This window comes from Oryctolagus cuniculus, chromosome 5 (genome assembly GCF_051225735.1).
Source record: "Oryctolagus cuniculus isolate XC-2025 breed Fujian yellow rabbit chromosome 5, ASM5122573v1, whole genome shotgun sequence".
NCBI classification, from domain to species: domain Eukaryota; kingdom Metazoa; phylum Chordata; class Mammalia; order Lagomorpha; family Leporidae; genus Oryctolagus; species Oryctolagus cuniculus.
In genome coordinates, this window is record NC_142871.1 from 134,020,915 (window position 1) to 134,047,185 (window position 26,271).

Here is a 26,271-nt window from a genome sequence, read left to right on the forward strand (position 1 = left end):
CCAGGGTTGAACCCAGAATTTCTTTTATCAAATGCCTTCCCCACATCACTTCCTCTGGCTGGGAATGGCCTGGTCTTACCACTCGATTTTCCAAAGTGTCTGACTGTGGCTTGGCTTGGCCGGCCCCCGAGCGCGTAACAGAGCCAGAACGTCAGCACCAGAGGCATCAGACTCTGCTCCTTGAACCTCAGCAACCTTGGCAAAGGTGGTCTTCAGCCCCTCTCTATGCTGACTTTGCTCTCTTGGAGCAGTGGCATGTGTGGGCCAGGGGGTGGAGGGCCTGGGGGGGCTCCGATTATATTCCACCAGCAGAAGTCCTCCAACCCAGCCATCCTGAGGCCTGAGATTCAGCCAGAGCCTGGAAGCAGTGGTCACCTTGGAGCCACAGGCACGGCTATGGGCAGGAAGCCACTGGAGCTTCTCAGGGCCTGCCTTACAGCAGGTCTTCCTCCCTGCGGTGCCCCAGGTAGGCCAGCCTCCCGGGTCTGGTGTGGAGGCTGAGGGGGGCTCGTGCCAGGGAAGGAGGACTGACAGCTTCACTCGATGAAGGAACCAGGTGGAAACTTGGGAACTTTTATTAAATACTCATTCACCCATTTGCCACCACCACCCACAGCAGGAAAAACAAATTATCAAAATGGAATTTAAAAAACAAAACAAAACAAATTCAACCCAATCCCCAGCAGTCTATATACAGGGCTGCTCCCTGCCTCTCTGGCCGGGGGCAGTTGGGGGTGGTGAGGGCTGGGCACCTTTTCTCCAGCCACAGGCCCCTGAGGAATTAATCTGACTGTGGTGGCAGGAAGTCCCTGGTGCCAAGTGGCCAGGTATCTCGGCTGGCCTCTGGGGGGTGGGGTTGGGGTGGTTATTGCTGGGGGCGGAGTGGGGCCAGGCTGCGCCTGTTCTGCCCCTACTGGGCTGAAGAGCTGTCTGCTCTCCCCCTGGTGGGCCGTTGGGGTGGAGGGCCAGCCCCACAGCCACCCAATCTCCACCTGAGAAGGGAGGTGAACCGAGGGCAGGAAGGGTTTCCTCTGGAGGGCGGACGGTGGGTGCCCAGCTGACTTCGAGGGGAAGGCTCTTCTTAGCTCCTATCATGACACACTCCCCCGATTCCAGCCTTCTGGCCTCCCTCTTGGGCAGGCGCCATCCCTTTCACTTAGGCTGTTCTCCTGCGGCCTTCTCGCCCCAGAGATCTGTGTGGCCACCTCCCCGGTGTCAGCCACAGCTGGGGCCCTCGGAGGCAAGGATGCCTGTGCAGCATGGCACCTCCTCCAGCACGGTGCGGGATCCAGGCCTCAGGCTCAGCAGCCACTCTCCGACACGGTTGTCTCCAAGGTCACGGCCCCTTGCTGCATGGCAGCAGTGGCCACACTGATGGCGTCCTCTAAGGTCTGCTGCTCCTCCAGCTATGCAGAGGAAAGGAGAGAGACTGAGAACTTCGCTCCCAGCCTCTAGTGCAAGTAGTGTGTGGTCCACTTCGTCAAATCTCTCCTATCTACCCAGCGACACACCCCAGGCTCTTAGAAAGGCCCCAGTAACGAGGAAGTTCACACAGAAAGTCTTCTTAGGCTAGGCACAGCCAGGGAATCATGGCAGGAGCCAGGGCCCAACTTGCTCACAGGAGAATTGCTGGTGGGCAAAGACCTTAGTGATCACCTACTTCAGCCTCCTTACTTCCCAGAAACTGAGACAAGAAGGCTCTGGACCACAGCACTGATAACAGCCGGAAGGGGATTCACACTGGGCCTCGGCCAAGAAAAGCTCTCGAGACAGACGTGCGGATGTAGCAGAGAGGAGTTCCTCCTCGGAAAAGGGCTCTTCTTCAGCCGGACGTGCTTCTCTTCAGGATCCCTGCCTAGCCCCTCCCCATCCCCTTCCCCTCTCTGGGGGTGGGATCCCCTTTCCTCCCTCTACCCACCTGCACTGCAATGTGGGTTCCGTTGGCTGTGGCCAGTAGCGCCACCTGTTGGTGATGAAGGGAAGCTACACTTGAGTCCTCAGCCACCACAGCCCCAGAAGTAATGATCGTGACCTGAAACACAGAAGAATGAGGTCTATGGAGCCCGTGTTGTGGAGCAGCAGGTAAAGCCACTCACTGCCTGGGAGGCCTGCACAGCCAGCATCCCATATGGGTGCACTTCATGTCCTGGCTGTTCCACCTTCCATTCAGCTAACTGCTGTGGCCTGGGAAAAGCAGTGGAAGATGGTCCAAGTGTTTGGGCCCCTGCACCCACATGAGAGACCCAGATGAAGCTCCTGGCTCTGGTCTGGCCCAGCCCCAACTGTTGTGGCCACTTGGGGAGTGAACCAACAGATGGAAGATCTCTCTGTCTCTCCCTTTCTCTCTTTCAAATAGATAAATCTTTAAAAGAATGTAAATTAGAACTTTTTTTTTTTTTTTTTTTTTTTTTTGACAGGCAGAGTGGACAGTGGGAGAGAGAGACAGAGAGAAAGGTCTTCCTTTGCCGTTGGTTCACCCTCCAATGGCCGCCGCGGCCGGCGCGCTGCGGCCGGCGCACCGCGCTGATCCGATGGCAGGAGCCAGGAGCCAGGTGCTTTTCCTGGTCTCCCATGGGGTGCAGGGCCCAAGCACCTGGGCCATCCTCCACTGCACTCCCTGGCCACAGCAGAGGGCTGGCCTGGAAGAGGGGCAACCGGGACAGAATCCGGCGCCCCGACCGGGACTAGAACCCGGTGTGCCGGCGCCGCTAGGCGGAGGATTAGCCTAGTGAGCCGCGGCGCCGGCCCTAGAACATTTTCTAAAACATGAGGTCTTCCCACTCATTCACAAGACTCTCCCCGCCCACACACTCAAAATAAAAATATCCCTCCAAGCAAGGTAGATGGGATAGCTGGGAACAACCAGAAGGGAATGGATAAAACCATTATGGGTCAGACTAATTAGCTTAGGGCTGAGAGCAAAGGAGGTTGGATTTTTCCCAATTTAGAGCCCAGCTTAATTTAGGGATTTTGAATTACACAAGGCAAAGCTGTAAAAAAAAAAAAAAAAAAAAAAAAAAAAAAAAAAAACAGAGTAACTGAACCTCACTTGAAAATGGAAGAGTGACCTATCTACGGTCACAGCAAACTAGGGACAGACTGACATCAAGAAGCTGTTTCTTGACTCCCAAATGCTTTAAGGGCGGGAGCAGCTGCTGGCCCAGGGGAGCTGTGGGGACGGTCCTTTTCCGTAGGTAATCTGTGTCTTCCTAAGAGGCTTGACGGGGTTAGCCTCTGTTTTATTGCCCACCCCACAGAAAGGAACGACAAGCGAAGAGGAAACCCCGAGCAAACCGCCTGGTCATACGGGCTGCGTCTGCGTGCCATCGGCGCTGACCATGGTGACCGTGTGCGTGCCAGATGTGGTCAGGTCGTCGTCATGACTGGGGATGGCGAGGGTGGTGCCGCCGTGCTGGGTCACCATACTGATGGCACTCCCCAGGGCCTGCAGGTCCTCTGGGGAGAGGCTGACCTGCCGACAGACGGGAGCAGGTGGGCTGGGAGTGCCAGTGGAGGGTGCATCTGTTTTCCTGGATGAGGCTAGCTTACTGGTGAGCCAGGATAGCTTTAGATCCTGGGATGGGGTGGGGGGAGCCAGCAGAGAGAACAGGTCCCAGGTTGCTGAGAGAAGCTGCGCTGGAGGCGCTCTGCTGACCACCTCTATTTACCACCACTTTGCTTCCGGGCCCTGTTGTATGCACTTCAATCTCCTCGTCCCAACAACTCCAGACGGCGCAACTGACAGGTATGGGTGCCGCCCAGGGCCATGGTGGGACCAGACCCTTGGCTTCCAGACCCCACTCCATGCTCTGGCCCCTCTACCAGCATGCCTCTCTGCAGGAGGACATCCAAGTGTCTCACTCAGAGGACTGAGGCCTGTCAGCGGCCGAGTAAAGAGTAAAACTTCTAACTGCTCCAGAGCCTCTCATGCAGAGCTGGAAGCATGAGGAGGAGGGGCTGTGCCCCAAGATTTGGCCCCTTCAGCCTGGGCTCCAAAACAGGAGAAGCAGGACTACTGGAACTTCAGGGCTCTCCAGAGAATGGGAGGAGGGGGAGCAGACAAGAACGGCCCACTCCGCCCCTGTCTCCCAGGGCGCGTACCTGCTGGGCGCCATCCTGAGTGATGAGAGCCACCTGGGCAGCCCCGTCTTCCTCAGTCACCATGGCCACCTGGGTTGGGATGTCGTCACCCTCTTCTTTCACCTCCGAAAGGTAAGTAATGCGGGGTCGTTTGGGTGGCGGGCTCTCCTCGGCTGCAGAGGCGGCTGGAGATGAGAGCCCAGGTTGACACCTGCCCTTTGGATGCCATGGGGGAGGCCTGGCTTGTCCCCATTCGCACCCTCTGCCCGCTCCCCTCACCCTCCAGCTGCTGTTGCTCATAGAGGGCCTGCTCGCTCTCCTCCGTGGCCTCCAGCTCGCCGTGGGCGCTGCGCTTGTGCATGGCCAGGGTGGAGGTCTGCCGGTAGGTCTTGCCGCAGGTGCTACAGGTGTAGGGCTTGCAGTGCGTGTGCACCACATGGTGCTTGTACAGGCTCGAGTACTCGGTGAAGCGCTTCCCACAGCCTGGCACGGTGCAAACGTATGGCTTCTCCCCTGGGGACACTGGGCTGTGAGGGGGGTGGGAACTGGGGCTGGCAAAGGGGAAACTAGGGGGAAGGGGGAGGGAGGTGCAGGGCTGTGAAAGGAGAGCCAGAGGGAGGGAGAGGGGCTGCGGCTTGAAACTCTGAATGATCAGGGTTGGGAAGATGAGAGGAGGGGCCGAGGCTGGGGTGAGTCAGGGGCTCCTGGGGGTCCTGGGGCTTACAAGGTTGAGGGTGGGAGGGTTCAGAGTGTGAACAGAAGAGGCAGGGGCTAGGGAGGATGCCTAAAGTGTCAGGCCGCACACTGCCCACGCAGAAGGCCAGCCGAGGGATGTGACACTAGGGAGGCGAGGGTACGTAGGAGTCACATGGGCAGTGGGCAAGGTGGGGAGCTGAGAGTGACAGCTCATCTACTTCCCTCTCATCCATGGCCCTGGCTGCTTTTCAGGAGCTTGGCTGGATGGGGAAAGTGCAGGGTGGGTGGGGAGCTGAGGGACCCCAGGGAGAGAGAGCTAGCAATACCCATCATGGTGCAACTGACAGGAAATGGGGGCACTGCTCACTGCCCGGGAAACACGGTTCTGGGGATCTCCACCCCAAGACCGGATGGGAGCAGCTAGCAGGGAAGGGCTTTAGGCTAGGAGTTGAGACTGTCTCCAATCAGCAGCCTGCAGAGGGGGCTGGGGCCTCAGAGGGGTGGTCCTCGCATGCTGGCTGGCCCACCTGTATGGATGCGCACGTGATTCTTGTAGTTGGTGGCACTGGTGAAGCCACGGCCACAGTGGGGTTCGGGGCAGGTGTAGGGCCGCTCGCCTGTGTGGGTGCGCACATGGACCTTGCGGATATTAGACGTGGTAAAGGAGCGGCCGCAGCCCTCAAAAGGGCACCGGAACGGGCGTTCACCTGTGCAGACAGGGGTTGTGAGGGGCGGCTCAGGCAAATGGGATGGTTCCAGGTCTAAGTCTGGAAGGCGGGCTGAGCTCCCTTTCCCAAGGAACGGTGTGGTCAGGGCCCAGCCTACCGGTGTGGGTGCGGACATGCTTCTGCAGGTCTCCTGAGGTCTTGAAGGCCTTGCTGCACAGCTCCTCTGGGCACTTGTAAGGTTTCTCACCAGTGTGGGTGCGAACGTGGCTCTTCAGCCCATAACCTGTCCGCATGTGGCAGGGAGGGGAAGAAGAGCACCCAGCGGGGCCTCAATCTCCACTGTCCACCTCATCTGGAGGTTTCTATCTTAAGGTGTGCTCTGGGAAGTTCCAGAATTCCTCTGGCTCAGGAAGCCCGTGTTTACTGCTATCCCAATCCCACCTGGGCGCATAAGGGATGCTGGGCAAACCCACTCTGCCCTCCTTCCCTCTCCAGAGCAAGCCAGAGCCATGCCAGAACACGAACATGAACGGGAATCTCATTGCCCACAGCTAAAGGTCCTCGTTTCACAGAGGGAAGGTAAAGCCCACGGAGACAGCACGGCCCACCTCCCACCGCATGGCTGGTCAGCGTCGGAGCTGACACAGAGTGTAGATCTCTCCAGCAAGCCCCCCAGATCTCTGGTGCTGGCCAGGACCATGCTGCCTTTCACTTCTGCAACAGGGTTGCCTCCCGAGAGCGCCCTGCGAGTGTGAGTGCTCTTGCAGTAGCTGCTCAGGTGTGGGGTTCCCCAAGCTCGTCTAGAGCCCCCTGCCCTCCAGTGTATGCAGTCCGCCTTCAGTGTCCATCCAGGCGGGTTACCTGTGGCAAAGGCCTTTCCGCAGCTGGGGAAGTCACACCTGTAGGGGCGGTCACCCGTGTGAGCTCGTTCATGCACCTGTGAGGACAAGCAATCACACGCTTCAGAGGGACAAGGGCGTGGCCTGGGCCTGCTTCCCGTCCCTCCACGTGTCCATGTGTGTCACAGTCCCCGTGCCGACACTCCTGCCCCTTGTCTCTGGCCTTCGGCAGCTAGTGTGCTACTGCAGGGCAGTGAGCAGTTCCAGCAGAGCTGAAGGGAAGACCACTGCAAGCTGCGCCAGCGCCCGTACCTTCAGGTGATGTGCGGTGGTGTAGAGCCGCCCACAGCCCTTGTAGCCACAGCGGAACGCCCGGTCTCCAGCCTGCTGCCCTTTGCCATTCAGGGGAGCCTGGTTGTCCTGCAGAACCTGAGGAAAAAGCCTTGGGGTCCCTCCATGGACTCCCCCTCAATGAAGGACAGGGAACAGGGGGGCACAGGGCCTGGCTGGCAGCTCAAGACCCAGTCAAGAGGACGACGCCTGACCGTGGCCTAGGGGTGGAATGGCATATCCCGATGGACCAGGAGTAAATGCTGTGGTGAGCCAGGGCTGGCACTGGTGCCCCCACCCCTCTCTGATGGAGGGGGGGGGCTGTCACAGGGGCTGTGACAGCAGGGTATCACCTAGACAGCTGGGTAACATGGGGAGAGGTTTGTCTGAATGCTCACGCTGAGTCAGGCTAACTGCCAGAAACCCCCCTTTCACCCTCACCCACCTAGGAGGCCCTGGCTTTGACAGCTCTGTTCTCCGGCGGGAGGAACCCCCTTCCTCCCCGTGGGACACCTGTGCTCAAAAGGGGCCTTAACACCGGGGCTTGCTGTGGGGAAGAGCTACCGAGGGCCCAGAGAGAAGCAGCCATGACGACAGAAATCTCAGCAGGGGCACCCAGCTCACTTTTTTTTTTTTTCCTTAAAGCACAATGGGACTTAGGGCTTCTTTATATAGAATTCAAGTCTGAAGTTTATATACATACACACACACAGAGTTTATATACATACATATATGTATATGTTTATACACACACACACACACACACACACACACATATAGACAGAGAGACAGACAGCTCCCACCTATTGATTCATTCCCCAAATGCCTGCAACAGCCGGACTAAAGGACCCTGCCCAGGAAAGTGAAAGAGCAGTGAGGGCTCCCTATGGCCAGAGGATGGTGTGAGACGGAGGCTCTGGCAGTGCCCCGGGAGTGGAGATGAGAGGGGAAGGCTCGTCAGCTAGCGGGCACAGGGTGACTGTCTGCCCTCACAGTGAAGATGCCACAGCCCTTAGCAGAGCGCTCCAGCTCCATTCCACCTTCCTGCTAACGTGCACCCCGGGGGTGGCAGTGATCCCTCAAGTACTCGGGTCCTTGCCACTCCCGTGGGAGACCCGGATGGAGCTGCTGGCACCTGGCTCCTGCCTGGCTGATGTGGGCATTTAGGGATTGGACCAGCAGACAGAAATCTTCCTGTCTTTGCCTCTCTGCCTTTCAGATAAACATAAACATAACTCAGTAAAGCTCAAGTCTCCCTTCACGAGCAGCTAGTCTCAAATGTGGTCTGAAACACACCACAGGGGGCCACACGGCTGTGCTTCCTTTTGAAGAGACACGAGGATTTCCCTCATCTCCCCAACCACACTGCTGCACTAGTCTGCCAGTCTCCGGGGGGAAGCTTCAGGAAGCCCTGCCACATTCATGCAGAGGTCTTGCAGTCCAGCCCAGGAGGCAGCCCCAGGCCTGGAAGCTCAGAGACCCCTGCACTCCTGGTCCCCACACAGGCGCGAGCACAGTTCCAGTGGATGGCGCTTGGACTGGCTGATGCTGGGACAACCAGGGTCCTTCTCCTCTTTAGCCGAGCGACTGTGTGGGCCTCGCGCCCAAGAATCCCGGCTGCTCTGTTTCATGTGCCCTCACCGTTGCCTACTGAGGCTATTTTCCCAAATGACTGCATGAGTCAAAGAGAAGAAATAAATACAAGAGCATCTGACTCCAGTGGATTGGAGACTAATACAAAGAGCTTTTGTAATGGCGAGAGCTTTCCCAAATAGCACAGAGGATTAGTACAGCAGCCAAAGCAAAGCCGAGCCTCCCTTCCTACCATACGGATGTCACTGTTTCTTACAGAGGCCTTCCCTCTGCAGAGACACCATGGATAAGGGGGAGCATAAGCAGCTGTCAGCGGCCCTGGCCCCGACCCATGAGCGATGATTTGGGGGGAGAACTAGGGTAGAGGGGCAAAGGGAGTAGCCCAGACTATGCCCAAGCACAGGCTGCCCTCGTCCCCAATAAAGTTCTAGCGGGGCCAAGAGGCAGTGGGCAGGTGTGAGTGACAGGCAGCGTCAGGCTGTGTGTGCTCACTTTGCTGGCGTACTGCTCCAGGGCCACCACTGTGTCTGCACTGAAGCCCTCGTCGTCCTCTGCTGCGAGGTCCTCCAAGCCCACCTCTGTCTGCACAGCAAGGATGGTGCTGTTGGACGGCACAGCCACGGGGTGGTGAATGTAGGCAGTGGAGCCGTCTTCCAGCTGGACGGCTTCCAGGGCGCTGGGGTCATAGCCCTCTGCAGGGAACACAAGGTTAGCCCCAAGGCTGCACAAGGGGAAGAGATACAGACGGGAGCCTGGCTTTAGGTTCATGAGCGGCACATACACCAAGGAGGGTTCCAGGATTCTGTCTCTCCTCAACCCCCCACCGTGGTGATTCACTCTTTCTAGCCCTCCCTCTGCAGCTACCTCTCCAAAGGATGGGGTCTCCTGTGGGTCACTGCTGGGGAACTCAAAAGCTCCATGAGGACCCGATGGGAGACCATCATCCTCTTGGCCTAGATGACCACAGGAGCTTCCTGGCCGGTTGTCCTTCCCCACCTTCCAGCTCCTTCTAGGCTGCAGAGCATTCGGACGGATCTCGGCAGCACACGGATGTGATCATGCCACTTGACTGCCTAAACGTTTCTAATACTTCCCACTGCCATCCTGACACCCAAGCCCCGAGTACTCTGGCCCTGCCTTTCTCTCCTGGGCTGCATCTCATGCAGCCCGTCCTCACGCCAGCACTCCAGCTCCCAGCTTTTTGGAATGGGCCATAGCCCCAGGCCTGCATGTGCTGACCCTTCTGTCTGCAGTACTGAGCCCTCCCTGTCACCCTACTTCCCCTAGCTAAGCCCACTCCATCTGTTAGCTCTCGGCTGCATCACTTCCTCAGAAGCCTTCCCTGAGCCTGATCCCTCTCTGTAAAGATGTTGTCATCGGGGACAGCTGTTTCACTTCTCTTTTCCCCAAAAAGACTGCAAAAGCAACGTCTGAGTCTGTTTCCCTCTACGTGCTCCACACCAAGCGCACTGCCTGGCATGCAGTAGTCACTCAAGAAGCTACTCGTTGGGGCCAGTGCTGTGGCATAGTGGGTAAGGCTGCTGCCTGCAGTGCTGAAATCCCAATTGGCCATCTGTTCAAGACCTGGCTGCTCCACTTCTGATCCAGCTCTCTGCTAAGGCCTCCTGGGACAGCAGTAAAAGATGGTCCAAGTCCTTGGGCCCCTGCACCCACGTGGGAGACCTGGAGGAAGCTCCTGGCTCCTGGCTTTGGATCAGTGAAGCTCCAGCCGTTGCAGCCATTTGGGAAGTAAACCAGCAGATGGAAGACCTCTCTCTGTCTGCCTCTGCCTCTCTGTAACTCTGCCTTTCCAATGAATGAATGAATGAATGAATGAATAAATCTTTAAAGAAGTTACACATAGAAGGAATAAAGTCCCTTAGGAGCTTCATTCTTGAATATTAGGAAGGTCTCAGGTGATGTCTTTCTTTCCTGTTTGAAGCTCTAAGAACCTTGTGTCTGTAAGGAACCACATCCCACACTACTGAGGTTCAAGGCTGGCAGAAAACAGCCGCTCCCGTGATGTGCACCAGGAAAGGGAGGCTGCTAACCCAGGTGAGCATGTATGTACCTTGGAGAACACAGGCCCTGCATCTACAGCCCAACCTCCTGTGTGGTACTCCAGCCCTCAACCTCTGTCACTTCTGCCCCGCCTCCTTCCCTGCTGGCCATGGTAACTGTGACCCACCTTTGGGTGTACGGTGAATGTAGGCCATGCTGCCATCTTCCAGTTGTACAGGCTGTCCATCCTCAAAGGAGAGAGATTCTGTAATGAGAACATTGCCCGCCTTTCTCTGGATCTCAGGGCCTGCGGGGGGCCCAGGTCTCTCTCAGGGCAGGGTGTCGGGATGGCCTCACCTTTCTGTACTGTCACTTGGTGAATGTATGCTGTGGTCCCATCCTCAAGCTGGATCACTTGCCCTTCAAGCAGCTTCTCTCCTGTGGAGGTAAGAGGGAGAGAAAGGGCCCAGGCCCAGAGGAGGACTAAGAGATGCCTGCCTGTCTGTGGCAGAGGCCTCTGTCTCAGGGCTCCAGCCTGCAGGTCTAAGCCTGGTAACATTCTCTGCGTTCCCTCACCCCCTGCCTCCCCAGAGCTGAGCCTCAAGGCCCTGAGGGCGAAGACATTCTGCCATGTAGGAACCCTACATCTCCCAACGGAACTCTCCCATTACTTACTCCTAAGAGGAGCAACTTCATTTATTAGTGCTATCAGCAAAGTGGAGACTTCCAACCTCACAGGAAGCTGCTGAGTTGAACAAGGGATGCCCTGACACCTGCGAGGGACTCAATGGGTCAAAATTAAGTGAAGCTCAAGCTAACAAAATCAAAACACACCCCCCCATCCTTCCCTGTGGCAGCACACCAACACCAGAGCCTCCAAAAAGGCAGAGTCGAGCACTGTGGCTAAGAGCAATGGGCTCTGGAGGCAGCCCACAGCTTCCTTCAATTCCAACTCTACCTCTTATTGACTGTGATCTTGGATACCTCGCTTAACCTCTCTGTGCCTCAGTTTCCTTCTCCTAAAATGGGGATTAGGGGTTGTCATTGTGGTGCAGTGGGTTAAGCCACTGCTTGCAATGCCAGCATCCTATATGAGCATTAGTTCAACTCCCAACCTGATCCAGCTCTCTGTTAATATGCCTGGGACGGCAGTGGAAGATGGCCCATGTACCTGGGCCCCCACACCCACATGGGAGAGTTCCTGGCTCCTGGCTTTGGCCTGGCCCAGCCCTGGCTATTGCAGCCATTTGGGGAATGAACCAGTAGATGGAAGATATCTCTTTCTGTCTCTCCCCTTTCTCTGTCATTGCGCTTTTTAAATAAATAAATCTTTAAAAAATAATAAAAATGAAGATTAAAAATTGTCTTTTCCTCATAGAGTTGCAGTGAGAGTTAAATGAGTTAAAGAATATAAAACATTGGGAACAGTGCCAGGCACAAGGTCAACCCTAAATAAACTTTGGTTTTTATTATAAGTCCAATCTGTACTTTAAGGAAATGGAAAGTAAAGCTATGTGAGTGAGACTATTCTGCTATTGTATGTCCACCTAGGCCTTGTTCCACTGCTACTGCTAAGTAATGCTTCCTCTAGTGACCTCTGATATATTCACTGCAATCTTCTAATAAAGAATTGACTCATCTAAGGCGACACAACAAGCAGCAAAAAATCAGCAAGACTCCAGATTTCCTAAGATTCTCCTTTTATCTTACTGGAAAGTACTTCTAAAATGTGTACAAACTAGATTTACACATACCGGCTGCACAGCTGCAGTGAGTCTGAAAGAGGGAGAAAGAAAGAAGGGAGAAAGAGAAGAAGGAAAGGGAGGCCGAGAGTAATGACCAGTGACTTGTTCGTCCTTTTCTTTGGAAGGTTCAGTTTAGGAACGTGAGCCAGCGTGATCTGGGAAAAGGACCAAGCAGACACTCTGGTCCAGCTCTCTACTTCGCCTCCTCTTCAGAGAACTCCCCAAGCTTGCCCCCAGATGGATTCTTCTTGTGGTCAGTAACCAAAAAAAAAGCCCTACAACCCAGCCAGAGGCAGCGTGGAGCAAGGGTAAGAAGTAGGAAAGGCAGCTGAGATGAGGGACGAGGACCTGCTCCCTGCCCTCCTACCAAGAGAGCAGCAGCCTACCCTCACTTTCGCACTTTGTCCACCCTGGCGGGGGTGCCAACACTTGGGACTCTGAACTTCCCAGTGGAGCTACTGCTGGCTCCGTAGGCGTTGCTTTAAGGCAGGAACAAAATATTGCAAAGAGTTGTTAGAGAAAAAATTTCAACCTACAATTTGCTCTAACAATTGGAGACTATAATGGATGAGAGCCCTGAACCCCATCATAGTGGGGTGACCCCATGTCCCACTGGCCTGGAGCAGTCCCAGTGCAGTCATTAACAGTACACTCTTCCACTCTCAACAGCACCAAGTTTGAATGATGTTTTATGCTCAACCTAATTATAAATAAACCCCACAAGATTTAGGGCTTCTTGCTGGCTAAGCTGGGTGCACACAGAGCTGCCTGCTGATAGACAAGTACCTCCATCAAAAGCATCAGAGGGGCCAGCATAGCAGCGTGTTGGGTAAAGCAGCTGCCTGCAACACCGGCATCCCAATTATGTACTGGTTTGTTTCCTGGCTGCTCAGCTTCCAATCCAGCTCCCTGCTAATATGCCTGGGAAAGCAGCAGAGGATGGCCAGCATACTTGTTCCCCTGTACCTACGTGACAGACCTGGATGAGGCTCCAGGGTCCTGGCTGGCCCTGCCCTGGCCCTGCCCTGGCCGTTGCAGCCATTTGGGGAGTGAACCAGTGAATGGGAGTCTCTCTCTCTCTCTCTCTCTCTCTCTCTCTCTCTGTAACTCTGCCTTTCAAAAAATAAAAATAAAAAAGCATCAGAGGGATTCAGTGGTCTGTCAGTTCACCACTGGAAAAACTGCTATGTGCAGGTATGTGCGTGCATACAAGCACACATGTGACACTATGGAGGAAGCAGAGAACAGAGCTAGCAGGAGTGATGAGACAAAGATACAAACGGAGAGGCCGGGCAACAAAGAGACCCGGACATAAGAAGGAAAGACAGAAGAGAGTGGCTTTCTCTGGCCAGAGATGATCATTTGTTTTTTATTCATTCATCCAACCATGAATTCTTCATGAAAAACTGAGGCCTGGGAACGAAGCAGGCCCACGGAGTAAACACAGTCCCAACAAGGGCTCTGAAATTCTTCCAGTCCACAAGACCCTCGGTGGCGGGCTGGCGTCACACAGAGGGTTTCAGCCTTCACAAGTATTCTAGAGACGTGCCGTTCTCAAGAGCACGAAGCCAGCGAGAACATGACACAGCAGACAGAGTGACTCCCCAGTCCCACGGGAAAGAACTTACTGATGAGATCCGGACAGCTCTTTAGTCGTCATCAGGAAACAGACAATTTAAAATGAAATCAATAAACAATTTCTCTGTAAACTTAGCAGTAGAGATTTGTTTCGGCAATGTGCCGACATGAAGGAGGGGAATGTTGCAAAGACAGTGTGTTCATGAGGATGCTGCTGCTCAGGAATCCCCCCCCCAAAAAAGGTCAAATCGGGGCCAGCGCAGTGGCGCAGTAGGTTAATCTTCCACCTGCGGTGCCGGCATCCCATATGGGTGCCAGATTGAGTCCCGGCTGCTCCTCTTCCAATCCAGCTCTCTGCTGTGGCCTGGAAAAGCAGCAGAAGATGGCTCACGTGCTTGGGCCCCTGCACCCATATGGGAGACCGGGAGGAAGCACCTGGCTTCTGGCTTCAGACAGTCGCATCTCTGGCCGTTGCGGCCATTTGGGGAGTGAACCAACGGAAGGAAGACCTTTCTCTCTGTTTCTCCCTCTCACTGTCTGTAACTCTACCTCTCAAAAAAATAAATAATCCTTTTTATATATATAAAAAAAAGGTCAAATAAAGAGCAGGAAGTGGGGAACATGTTCAGCCTAGTAGTTAAGCCACAGATAGGAAGCCCACGTCCTATGTCGGAGCGTCTGGGTTAGAAACTTGGCTCTGGCTCTGATTCCAGCTTGCTGCTAATGAAGACTTGGAGAGGCATGAGAGATGGCTCAAATAATCGGACTGCTGCCACCTACGTGGGAAGCCTGGATGGAGTTCCTGGTTCCTGGCTTCGAGGCCGAGTCTACTCTTAGCTACTCTGGGAAAGAACCAGCAGATGGGATTGTGCATTCTCTCTTTCTATATAATTCTGTCTTTCTATCTCTCAAATACATACTTTTTTTAAATTAAAGAGTAGGAATGAGCAGTGTTTGCCTAGTGTTGTCCAAAGCCACGATGGCACGTAGCGTGCCTGAGATGGCGCAGGAAAGCAGGGGTGCCCCTGCCTCAGGCCTTGCCCTCAGCAGCACTCTCTCGACTCCACACTACCTTGATCGGAAGTTCTTAAGTGTGGGGAGCACTGCCAGATGAAATACAATGCGCCTAGGTAAATCTGAATGTCAGATAAATGACAGACTTCTTAGTGCAGACAGAGCATCCTCATATGTGAAAATCTGAAATGCAAAGTTCCAAAAATCCAAAATATACTTACACCCAAAAGTTTCAGCTTTTGGAGCATTCTGGATATCAGATTTTGGTATCGGGAATGCTCAACTGGTAAAGTCTGCACAAATATCTCAAACTCCAAAAAAACTATAAAATCTGAAAATCCTCCCGTCCCAAGCATATGGGAAAAAGGGATATTCAATCTGTACTCAGTAACACTGCTTTAGTATTTTTTAGTATTTAATCTCATTTTAAATGTTTATTATTTTATTTATTTGAAAGAGAGACGGAGAGTTTCATACATGTCTACCTCATGCAATATTTGGAACATACCTCTACCACAAAAGTATCTGTTGCTATCTGCAATCCAAGTAACAGGTGTCCTGTATTTCATTCCTGGCAAGCCCCAGTGTCAGAAACTAAGGTGTGAGATACATGCATGGGTGTTCCCTGTGAACCCGGAAGAGCCTCCTTGTGCACAGCAGATGTTTAGTAAATAGTCTGAGTGCTTCAACTTCTTGACCTAAAGGGATGGCCTGCTTCTAGAAAGCTCTGAGAACCTGGACAGGGAATATTTGAAAAACAGGAAGTCACCGCAGCACTGCGCTCCTCCATTCCAGAAATGTTTATGAATTCCTCACTACATGAGAGCAACTCGGCCCCTGGGAGGTCTTGGCTCCTCCCGACAGGCCAGTCTGACTTTCTAGCTTGTCTTTTCTTTTATTTTTTTTTTATTTTATTTTTTTTATTTTTTGACAGGCAGAGTGGACAGTGAGAGAGAGAGACAGAGAGAAAGGTCTTCCTTTTGCCGTTGGTTCACCCTCCAATGGCCGCCACGGCCGGCGCGCTGCGGCCGGCGCACCGCGCTGATCCGATGGCAGGAGCCAGGAGCCAGGTGCTTTTCCTGGTCTCCCATGGGGTGCAGGGCCCAAGCACCTGGGCCATCCTCCACTGCACTCCCTGGCCACAGCAGAGAGCTGGCCTGGAAGAGGGGCAACCGGGACAGAATCCGGCGCCCCAACCGGGACTAGAACCCGGTGTGCTGGCGCCGCTAGGCGGAGGATTAGCCTAGTGAGCCGCGGCGCCGGCCTCTAGCTTGTCTTTTCATCCAGCACCACCTGAACGTCTCAGGCAGAGCAAGAGGTGGTGGTGGGCAGGGGGATGGCGAGACTCTTAGAAGGGACATCCCTTCCCAGAGGCTGCGGACAAGGCAGGATTCTGAGGTCTCTGGAAAGACTCACCTTTGACAGCTTGCTGGATGTAGGCTGTCGTCCCATCACTGAGGGTCACCGTCTGCAGCCCCAAGCTCTCCATGGCAAACTGCTGCTCGTGCACTCACACATGAAGTTGGCTTCTGGCCAGCACCGAGAGCCACAGCTGAGGTCAGAGACTTCCTTCTGGGTCACAAATCTGAGAAAATGACAGGGTCACGTTATGAGTTATGCAGCTTCCTCTTGCTTCGAGGACACACAGGGACAGAGTTAATGAGGCCATCCAAGAAGAAAAAGGAGACAAATTCTTCAAAGTAGAGAACTATGTTGGTTTTATGGAAAGAGTTCAAAATATGCACACCTAAGAGTTCTAAAGGTTGAGCACAGACGGGAAGCATGCCAATCAAACTGGCTGTAAAGGAAGAGCTGACTGATCAAAACCCACTCTGAAACTGGCTCCCCTTCCAGGGGACCCCTGTGATGGGCAGGCAGCCAACCCTGCTGTTGCAGACTCTCTGTGCCCACCCCCACACCTCTCTGTGCTCAGACCCTGGTGACAATCCTCAGGGCACACCCCACAGGTATCACAGATGGAAAGAGTTCCCAATAGGACTCCTAGTGTCCCCCATGGCCCAGGCCCGCTCTGCTTTCCAGTTCCCCATCCCAGGGAAGGCACCTCCTTCCACTTGGAATTGGTGGGGCCATCCTTGAGTGCTCCTCTTCCCTCAGAAGCCCAGGTACTCATTTCAGGCAAGTATCACCTCTTGAATATTCTAAGAGCCTCCTCACTTAGGTCCTCAGATAAACTCTCGCCCATTTCCAACTCATTTTCACATGGTAACCTTAAGGAAATAAAGCACAAATCTAAACACACCACTTTCCTGATCACAGCCCTCCAACAGCTTCCTCCTGCCCTTGCAATCTCCTCACAGGCCCTGCTGTGAATTCCGGAAGCCCTGGGTACCATCTCTTTCTAGGACTCACGGCCCTAGGCTCACCTGCTTCAGTACTTAGCACTATCGGTTGAACCTTTACTGCCTAACAGACTCAGCTCTAGTCTGCTTTCTGGCTCACAGCGGTTTCTCCAGCAACTGGTACTGTGGGCTCTCTGCAGAGCCTCTTAGCATGACTCACGGGAGCTCTGGCCCTTACAGCTGGCAGGATTCCTCTGCATCACGGTGGTGTGGAGCCACCTCGCTGTAGGCCCCCACCTGTGAAGCCTGCAGGAGGCCCACAGCCTCCGCTCTGGGTTTGGACTTGGAACCTGACCCATTTGAACGTCATGACCTACCAGCTGACATCCTGCTGCCCACTGCGTTTTCACATCAGAGCACCCAGAGAGGATATTTGTACATCACAGTGTGGATTCTGCTGCTTGAAGCCAGCAGTAAATCAGTTGGGGTCTGGCAGTCCCAAGGGCTGAGCAGATCAACGTCTCAGCATAATTACAACCCATCTTCAACAAGCTGGTTGGTATTCTCCACCAGAGGCGTGGCATCTCAACTAGAATTATTCATTCATTCTATCCATAAACATTTACTGAATGGACTAAGCTCCAAGGGGCAATATTACTACTAGTAAACACTACCATAGACTTAACCATGTGCTAGGCATAGTACGGATACTAACTCATTACTTCTCACAGCAACCTTCTACTTGCACACTATTATTTTCCCTATTTCACAGTTGAAGGAATTGAGTCCGAAGATATAAAGTAACTTGCTCAAGGTTGCACAATTAGTAAGTGGGAGAAGAGATCTGAACCCAGGCCAGAGGATCTAACATGTTTTTTATTATGCTGCCAAATACACAGGTTCTTGGAGCTGGTTGTTTATGAACCAAGAAGCCACCTAAAGATAAATTTGTGGTATATGAGCCTACGTACTTTTCTAAAGCGAGAGGAGCCCAAGGCTACCATCAGGGTCTGACAAGGACTAAAGGAAAGAACCACTGGTCAAGATGGAAATTCTGATTTTTGATCCATTTTTTCAGACCTATTAGGGTTCTAGTACGGACCATAACCTTGCCCAGAGCCCTGAAAACCCCTACATGGTCCTTATTTCATGAAAGCTCTGGTCCTGCCCTCTATGGGTCTGTCCAATGACACTCAACTTTCATTTTTTTAAAAAAGATGTATTTATAGGGGCCAGTGCTGTGGTGTAGCGGGTGCTAGCACCCCATATGGGCACCGGTTCACATCCCGGCTGCTCCACTTCCGATCCAGCTCTCTGCTATGGCCTGGGAAAGCAGTGGAAGATGGTGCAAGTGCTTGGGCCCCTATACTGCATGGGAGACCCAGAGGAAGCTCCTGGCTCTTGATCCAAGAGCTTTGGATCAGCGCAGCTCTGACCATTGCAGCCAACTAGGGAGTGAACCAGCAGATGGAAGACCTCTCTCCTCTCCTTCTCTCTCTGTGTAACTCTGCCTTTCAAATAAATAAATAAATCTTTACAAAAAATAAAAATTTATTTGAAAGGCAGAGTTACAGAGGGGGGTGGGGGGGAGAGAGATCTTCCATTGCTGGTTCACTCCTCAAATGGCCACAAAGGCCAGGGCTGGGCCAGACCAAAGCCAGGAGCCAGGAGCTTCATCCATGTCTCCCACGTGGGTGGCAGGAGCCCAAGCATCTATGTCTCCCATCTTCTGCTGTTTTCCCAGGCATATTAGCAGGGAGCTGGATTGGAAATGGAGCAGCCAGAACATGAACTGGTGCCCAGATGGGACATCAGTGTTGCAGGCAGCAGCTTAACTGGCTGCACCCCAAACTAGCCCCAACTTTCAATCTTCTAATCAGGAAGAGAGATTCTTTTAGTAACTTTAGCGTTAATAGCATTACATCAGAAATAAGAACACATATGAGAGACTCACGTGTCGAAACAAAAAGCACACTGTGGGTTGAAGAGGCATTGCAAACTGGCCTCAAACCTTTATGGTTGGGCCCCGTGGCTCCTGAAGCGATGCCTGGGACTCTGAGGAAGATTAGTGGCGTGATTAAGAGCATAGGCTCTGGAGTGGGCATCTGGCACAGCAACACTTGGGCTGCAGTCTCAGCTCTGCTTCTGATTCCATCTTCCTAACCTGCACCCTGAGAGGCTCAAGTGCCTGGATCCCTGTCATCCACGTGGGAGACCTGGACTGAGCTCCAGGCTTCTGGTTTCAGCCTGGTCCAGCCGCAACTGTTGCAGGCATTTGGGGGTGAACCAGCAGGTGGAAGATCTCTCTGTCTCTCTTTCAAATAAATAGAGAAAAATTAAATAAATAAAGGGCACACAGGCTCTGGAGTCAGCCAGCTTGGGTTCCAGTGCAGGCTCTCCCTCCTAGAAGTGCCGTAGATTTGGGCAAGAAAATGAACCTTTCTGAGCCTCGGGTGCCACTTCTAATAAGATGGGGGAAAATAGCAGCACCTGTGTCATGGGTTGCTGTAAGGATTAAATGAAGTCACAGGTCAGCATGTAGCACAGTGCTGTCACACAGGAAGTACTTCAGAAATCCTGGCTCTGGGGAGGAGGGGAGCCAAGGGGAACCTAAAGGGAACGTTTTTGAAGTAATGTGTATTTCTATTACGTAGCCAGGAGTGGCAACAGCCTCAGACTAGAAGTCTGCAGCACTGGCTTCTAATCTTGATTCTATCTCCTATGTCTGCTTCTCTCCCTGTAAAATGAAGCACTGGCCTAGATGGCCTTAGGAGCTTTTCTACTGTTCATTATACTGATCACAGACATACCCCTCAATATGTGCCAGCTACTGCTTAAAGCATTTTACCTATAGTAACTTAAAAAAAGAAAAAAATTATTTTTATTTGAAAGGCAGCATGACACAGCAAGGGAGAAACCAAGAGAGATCTTTCACCTGGTGGTTCATCCCTCAAATACCTGTAAGAATCAGGGCAGGGTCAGGCTGAAGTCAGGAGCCCAGAACTCTGTCCAAGTCTCCTACATGAATGGAGGAACTCAAGTACTTGAGCCACTATCTGCTGCTTTCCTGGGCACACTAGTAGGAAGCTGCATCAGAAGCACAGCAGCCGGCAGGCACTCTGATGGCAGCAGCTTAACCTACTATGTTATAATGCTTGCCCCTATGTTAACTCTTAGAATCTTAAAAATATCCCTATGAAGAAACAGGCACATTCTGCCCATCTTACAGGTGAGCTGACTGATGATCAGCAGAATAATAATTTGCCCGAGGCCCCCACACCTCCAAGGGCTGACTCCAGGATTCAAGGCCAGGCTGGCTGGTCGAGTCTGCACCTCTACTGCTTCCTTCAGCTAATCTACCGTGACTGGCACACTGTCAGCACGGAGAACACTTGAATATGGGTTGTTTAACTTCCATCTCAGCCACTGAAACTTAAACCGAATCCTTCTTGGCCTGCCTGCAATGGTAAGAGGGAATAGCTGTAGCCACACTTACCAAAATAACCCTTCCTGGACTCAAAGAAAACAAATCTCTACGCCTTTGCAAGTTCTCCTGTCCAGGCTAAATAATCTCAACTCACCCACTTTTCCTCTCAAAGCCTCATAATACTAACCTTTAAAATAGCACACTGTTGCTCTCTAACCTTCCCCAAGCGCCAGAGCTGGACTGCAGGGGGTGAGGAGGGTGCTGCCCTGCTGCCAAGCCTGCACCAATGCCCGGACTGCCAATTTTTCCCCCCTTCCTTTGAGTCTGGGGTGGGGAACACCTGCCCCTTGGGCTGTATAAGGCCCGTGAAGTCATTTGGTTTGGTTCTGCCCAGGCAGCCGCAGGATGGACCTGAGATACAATAAATCTGTAGCAGACTAATTTTTAACTTGATAATTTTGTACGGCCTGCGGATGTTAGAACTATCCAAACGGCCCTTGGCAAAAAAAAGCTTCCCCATTCCTGCTTTAAATGATGGTTTCTCCTGCATTGGCACCAAACTAACAAGAGTGACATGGGCAGAGCTGAGTTACTGCTTCAGGATGGCTGTATTGGAAGAGTTCCTGCCTGCACTTGCGTTTCATAACTCTGGTGGCCCTCGGAGGAAGGGCATGCAAGTGGCTGGGAGTGGGGGTATGGCTGCTTTTCTACCCTCAGAGGGCATATGTTTACCAACTCTGTAATGACCTGAGGTGAATACAGGGAGAGACAGACTGGGCAAAGAGGAGATCGGTAACAAAAAGGCCAGGACCTGGGGCCAGCACTGTGACATAGCGGGTAAAGCTGCTGTCTGCAGTCCTGGCATCCCATATGGGCACTGGTTCGAGTCCTGGCTGCTCCACTTCCAATCCAGCTCTCTGCTATGGCCTGGGAAAGTAGTGGAAGATGGCCCAAGTCCTTGGGCCCCTTTACCCATGTGGGAGACCCAGAAGAAGCTCCTGGCTCCTGGCTTCGGATTGGCCCAGCTCTGGCTGTTGCAGCCATTTAGGGAGTGAACCAGTGGATGGAAGATCTCTCTCTCTCTCCCCCTCTGCTTCTCTGTGACTCTGACTTTCAAATAAATAATCTTAAAAATAAAATTTAAAAAAAAAAGGCCAGGACTCAAAAGGGAGCACTCTTGACCTTCCCAGAACCAGCAGCAAGTCTACTGACTGCAAATGTGAATGAACTTGGCTCTGTAATATATCAGTGTTTCTTAATGTAAAACATACATTAGAATTATTGGGGAGAAATAACATTTAGAAAAACGTCTTAGGTGTTCCGCACCTTTGATTCACTCTATGAAACAACATGCACTTAGATTGCTTAGACTGCCTTCTCAACGCAGAAAAATGAGGGATGTGAAAGGAGGAAACCGAAGAGCAGCTACAGTATTTGTTTTTCTCCATTTTGTCACGGTTGAGATCTAATCTGATCCACACCCAGGCTAGGCTGTGCTGACCATGGGCACCTGTTTGCTATTGCTTCTGCCAACCAGAACTGCCTGAACACTGGAACAAGGCCTTCTGTACCCAGAGGGCAGCCGTATTTAGCAATCAAGAAAAGGAAAAAACGAAACATTTGCGTGGAAAGGGAAGAATGTTCAATTTTTGACTTAAAAAAAAACACAATGACTTAATTTTCATTCAGAAAATTCCTCACTTTCAAACATGGAAAACTTCTCATAGATGACAAAGAAACATTAGGTTGCGAGGGGTGAAGGCTGATGGAAACCAGTGGCCAAGCAATTAGACCCAGATTTGGAAAAGCTGCAGTAAAATGATTCAATATTTGTTATTACACAAAAAGACTTCAATGCACACCAAAAACCCCTGACGAGAAAAAAGGAGAAATCAATAACAGAAACTTACATTAATATGATACAAATTTAAAACATCAGCTGAGTATCTCTTTCTAAAAGACAGATTGATTTTAAAACTCAATCACTTTTAGGTATGGTTCCTATTTGACTACTGCAATTTTTAATAGATTTGAATTAGTCACAGAAAGGGAGTAATTAAGTAAAGTAGATTATTTCCAATTCCAAAATGCTATGAAAATACAGACCCCAAGGGCCAGCGCTGTGATGTAGTGGGTAAAGCCACCGCCTGCAATGCCAGCATCCTGTATGGGCACCAGTTCGAATCCCCACTGCTCCACTTCCGATCCAGCTCTCTGCTATGGCCTGAGAATGCAGAAGATGGCCCAAGTCCTTGGGCCCCTGCACCCACGTGGGAGACCCGGAAGAAGTTCCTGGCTCCTGGCTTCAGATCAGCCATTTGGGGAGTGAAACAGTGGATGGAAGACACCCACCCACCACCCCTCCCCGTGTAACTCTTTCAAATAAATAAATAAATTTTTTAAAAAAGAAAACACAGACCCTATTATTACAAACTGTTATGCATTTAAAATAACTCGAAAGCTTCCCTCTGTGTGTCACTCTGCATTTCAAATGAATAAATCAATCTGGGGGCAGGCATTGTGCCTGCTGCTTGGGACGCTGGCATCCCATAGTGGAGGTGCAGGTTTGAATCCCAGCTACTCTGTGGATGCAGTTTCCTGCTAACGTATCACGGGAGGCAGTGGATGATGGCTTAAGTGCCTGCACCCCTGCCACCCCCATGAGAGACCCAGATGGAGCTTCAGGCTCCTGACTTTGGCCTGGCCCAGTCCTGGCTATTGCAGGCATTTGGGAAGTCAACCAGTTAGTGGATGGAAGATATCTTTTCTCTCTGTTGCTCTCCTTTTCAAGTAGAGGAACATAAACAAATAAGTAGTTTTTTAAAAGTTCACAGAAAAAATATTTCACCTAATTTTCGACCAAACATTTAAGTGAATTTTAACACCTTAGCTTGTAGACACCTTAACGTGACAGCCACGGCTCGGTTTTAAGCCTGCCTTTAGTAATGAAAAGAGAAATCCAAAGTAAAGACATTTTGAAAGTATTATCCTAAGGATAAAGTTTACATCAAGAAGCAAGCTGGAATTCAATTTCAGGTCACTGGTCTGAGAAGGGCTATTTGGAAATGAAACATTCCAGGGACCAGCACTGTGGTGCAGCGGGTAAAGCCGCCACCTGCAGTGCCAGCATCCCATATGGGTGCTGGTTCGAGTCCTGGCTGCTGCACTTCTGATTCAGCTCTGCCATATCCTGGGAAAGCAGAAGAAGATGGCCCAAGTCCTTTGGCCCCTGCACCTGCCTGGGAGACCTGGAAAAGCTCCAGGCTCCTGCCTTAGGATTGGCACAGCTCTGGCCGTTGTGGTCATTTGGCAAGTGAAGCAGTGGATGGAAGACCTCTCTCTCTCTCTGCCTCTCTGTAACTCTTTCAAATAAATCAATCTTTAAGAAAAAAAAAAAAAAAGAAAATGAAACATTCCATCAAGGACCAAGTCATCATATTTTCCTGTTATTTAAAAATCACCTTGGAACAAAAAGGTTAAATTTCTGTTTCACCATCAGTTCATTAAAATGGAACAGCATGCAGATCCCCACTAGGAAGTGAAAGTAGTTTGGACTTCTGAAACAGAAGAAAATCAAGTGAAAGAGTTTGTTAAAAAAAAATCAGGGGCCAGCATCATGGCATAGCAGGTAAAGCTGCAGCCTGCGATGCTGGTGCCCATGCGGCTTTTACCTGCTATGCCACAGAGCCGGCCCCCTCTCCCTTTTCTTATAATCACAAAAGATGTAGTTACACCTTTGATTTATACATATATATATAAAATATATATATATTGAAAGGCAGAGTTATAAATAGAGAAGTCCTCCCTCTGACAGTTCATTTCTCAAATGGCTGCAATGGTGAAGGCTGGGCCATGTGGAAGCCAGGAGCTTCACGTGGGTACAGGAGCCCAAGTAGCTGCGCCATCCTCCACATTTTTTTTTTTTTTTTTTTTGACAGGCAGAGTGGACAGTGAGAGAGAGAGAGAGACAGAGAGATAGGTCTTCCTTTTGCCGTTGGTTCACCCTCCAATGGCTGCTGCAGTCGGCACACCGCACTGATCCGAAGCCAGGAGCCAGGTGCTTCTCCTGGTCTCCCATGGGGTGCAGGGCCCAAGGACTTGGGCCATCCTCCACTGCACTCCCTGGCCATAGCAGAGAGCTGGCCTGGAAGAGGGGCAACCGGGACAGAATCCGGCACCCCGACCAGGACTAGAACCTGGTGTGCCGGCGCCGCAAGGCAGAGGATTAGCCTATTGAGCCGTGGCACCGGCCTACCTCCATTGTCTTCCTAGGGGCATTAGCAGGAAGCTGGACTGGAAGTGGAGCAGCTGGGACTTGAACTGGTGGCCATATGCAATGCCAGTGTTGCAGGCAGAGCCTTAAGCTGCTACATCACAAAGCTGGCCCCTGATATTTTTAACTTTTTCAAACATAAGGGAAGGAATTTAGCCTACTGGGTTTTTTTTTTTTTTTTTTTTTTTTTTTTAGATTTATTTAAAAGGCAGAGTGAGAGAGTGTGAGAGAGAATCTTCCATCTACTAATTCACTCCTCAAATGGCTACAACAGCGAGGGCTGGGCCTGGGTGAAACCAGGAGAGTAACCTGGAACTCCATCTGGGTCTCCCATGTGGGTGCAGGGGCCTAAGCAAGTGGACCATTTTCTGCTGCCTTCCCAGGTACATTAGCAGGGACCTGGATGGGAACCAGAGCAGCCAGGACTTGAACCTGTGCTCTGATATGGGGTGTCAGTGACACCAACAGTGTTTTTGTTGTTGTTTTTGTTTTTTAAGATTTATTTATTTATCTGGAAGTCAGAGTAGAGATCTTCCATCTGTTAACTCATTCCCCAGATGGCCGCAATGGCTGTAATGAATGAACAGTTACACAGTGAGATAGAGGCAAGCCATGTTGTATTTGGGCTTCTCAGAGATGAACAATTCACTGGAGGACAAGATCTGGGGCAGTGTTAAACCAGAGGCACTAGAAAAGAGACCTGACTTAGAGGTGGTGACAGTCTAATGTGCCTTTAGCCTTTGAATGACCCCTCCAGCATCACAGATCTTTCTGATTTGGAACTATAAGCAGGAGGCCTGAGAAGGCCAAGTACTTCTACCAGGGAAACTGACAACTGCATAGGACTTGAGACCCACAGACTTCTACACCTTGAGTGACAGCTGCCAGGGCCAGAAGCACTTTCATTTGCCAATGGCTTTAGGAAACAGCACCTGAAGCAGATTAAGGCCATTACTTAAGGATAATGGATTCAGCTGCACTTGAACTTCTATCGCTTCCCTCTAACCCTGGGACAAAGGTTTTGTATTCCATTAAGTGGTAGATGCAGATTACACAACCACTTTAAACTAATTTTGTGGATGACCTAACAATTAGGATGAGTTATACCTTGTATTCTTGTTTACCTGATATTTTCCTCACAATACAGTAATTCCCTTCATCCTCAGTTTGCTATCTGTGGTCCAAAAACATTAAATGGAAAATTTCAGAAATAAATGTCAAAAATTCTAAACTGCACACTGTCCTGAGTAGCAGGATGGAGTTTTCATTTCATTCTGCTCTGTCTGACACGGGAGGTGAATTACTCTCGTCTAGTGTCTCCAAGCTATATTTGCTATTTGCCTGCTTGTTACTGAGTAGCCCTTGAGGTTATCAGATTGAATCTCCTTGCGTTCAAGCAACCCATTTATTTTACTTAATAATGGCTTCAGAGCACTATAGCTGGCAATTCAGATGCACCAAAAAAAAAAAAAAAAAAAAAGCAAAAAGTTGTAAAGTGTTTCCTTTAAATGAAAAGTGGAAGTTCTTAATTAAAAAAACTGCATGCTGAGATTGCTAAAATCTACAGCAAGAATAAATCTCAACCCATGAAATTGGGAAGGAAAAAGAAAGGTGTGACAGATTTGCTGTTGCACCCCAAACTGCAAACGTTCTGGCCAGAGTGTGCTAAGTGCTTAGCTAAGATGAAAACAGCATTACATCTGTGAATGCACGAATAGGAAAACACA

At 51.4% G+C, this 26,271-nt stretch overlaps 1 protein-coding gene across 11 annotated transcripts in view; it reads right to left on the reverse strand.

Moving 5' to 3' along the window:
* Window positions 1-559: 559 nt before the first annotated feature.
* Window positions 560-26,271, reverse strand: part of ZNF76 (zinc finger protein 76) — a 32,046-nt gene continuing 6,334 nt past the window's right edge. For 2 of the 11 annotated variants that reach the window (XR_016234648.1, XR_016234647.1), the window contains exons 2-14: window positions 15,961-16,129; window positions 10,565-10,645; window positions 10,395-10,472; window positions 8,699-8,898; window positions 6,596-6,712; window positions 6,306-6,381; window positions 5,602-5,727; window positions 5,304-5,483; window positions 4,360-4,607; window positions 4,102-4,265; window positions 3,308-3,472; window positions 1,919-2,032; window positions 560-1,406 (exon numbers count right to left, since the gene is read on the reverse strand). Coding sequence is in view for 6 of the 11 variants with exons in the window: in XM_089334049.1 (XP_089190175.1) it covers window positions 1,302-1,406; window positions 1,919-2,032; window positions 3,308-3,472; window positions 4,102-4,265; window positions 4,360-4,593; window positions 5,304-5,483; window positions 5,602-5,727; window positions 6,306-6,381; window positions 6,596-6,712; window positions 8,699-8,898; window positions 10,395-10,472; window positions 10,565-10,690; window positions 15,961-16,033 (1,758 nt within the window). In the remaining 5 variants the exon portion in view is untranslated. Of the gene's footprint in view, window positions 1,407-1,918; window positions 2,033-3,294; window positions 3,473-4,101; window positions 4,266-4,359; window positions 4,608-5,303; window positions 5,484-5,601; window positions 5,728-6,305; window positions 6,382-6,595; window positions 6,713-8,698; window positions 8,899-10,394; window positions 10,473-10,564; window positions 10,691-15,960; window positions 16,130-26,271 lie in introns of all 11 variants that reach the window. The other 9 variants (XM_070074161.2, XM_008262812.5, XM_089334049.1 and 6 more) reach the window with 7 other exon arrangements.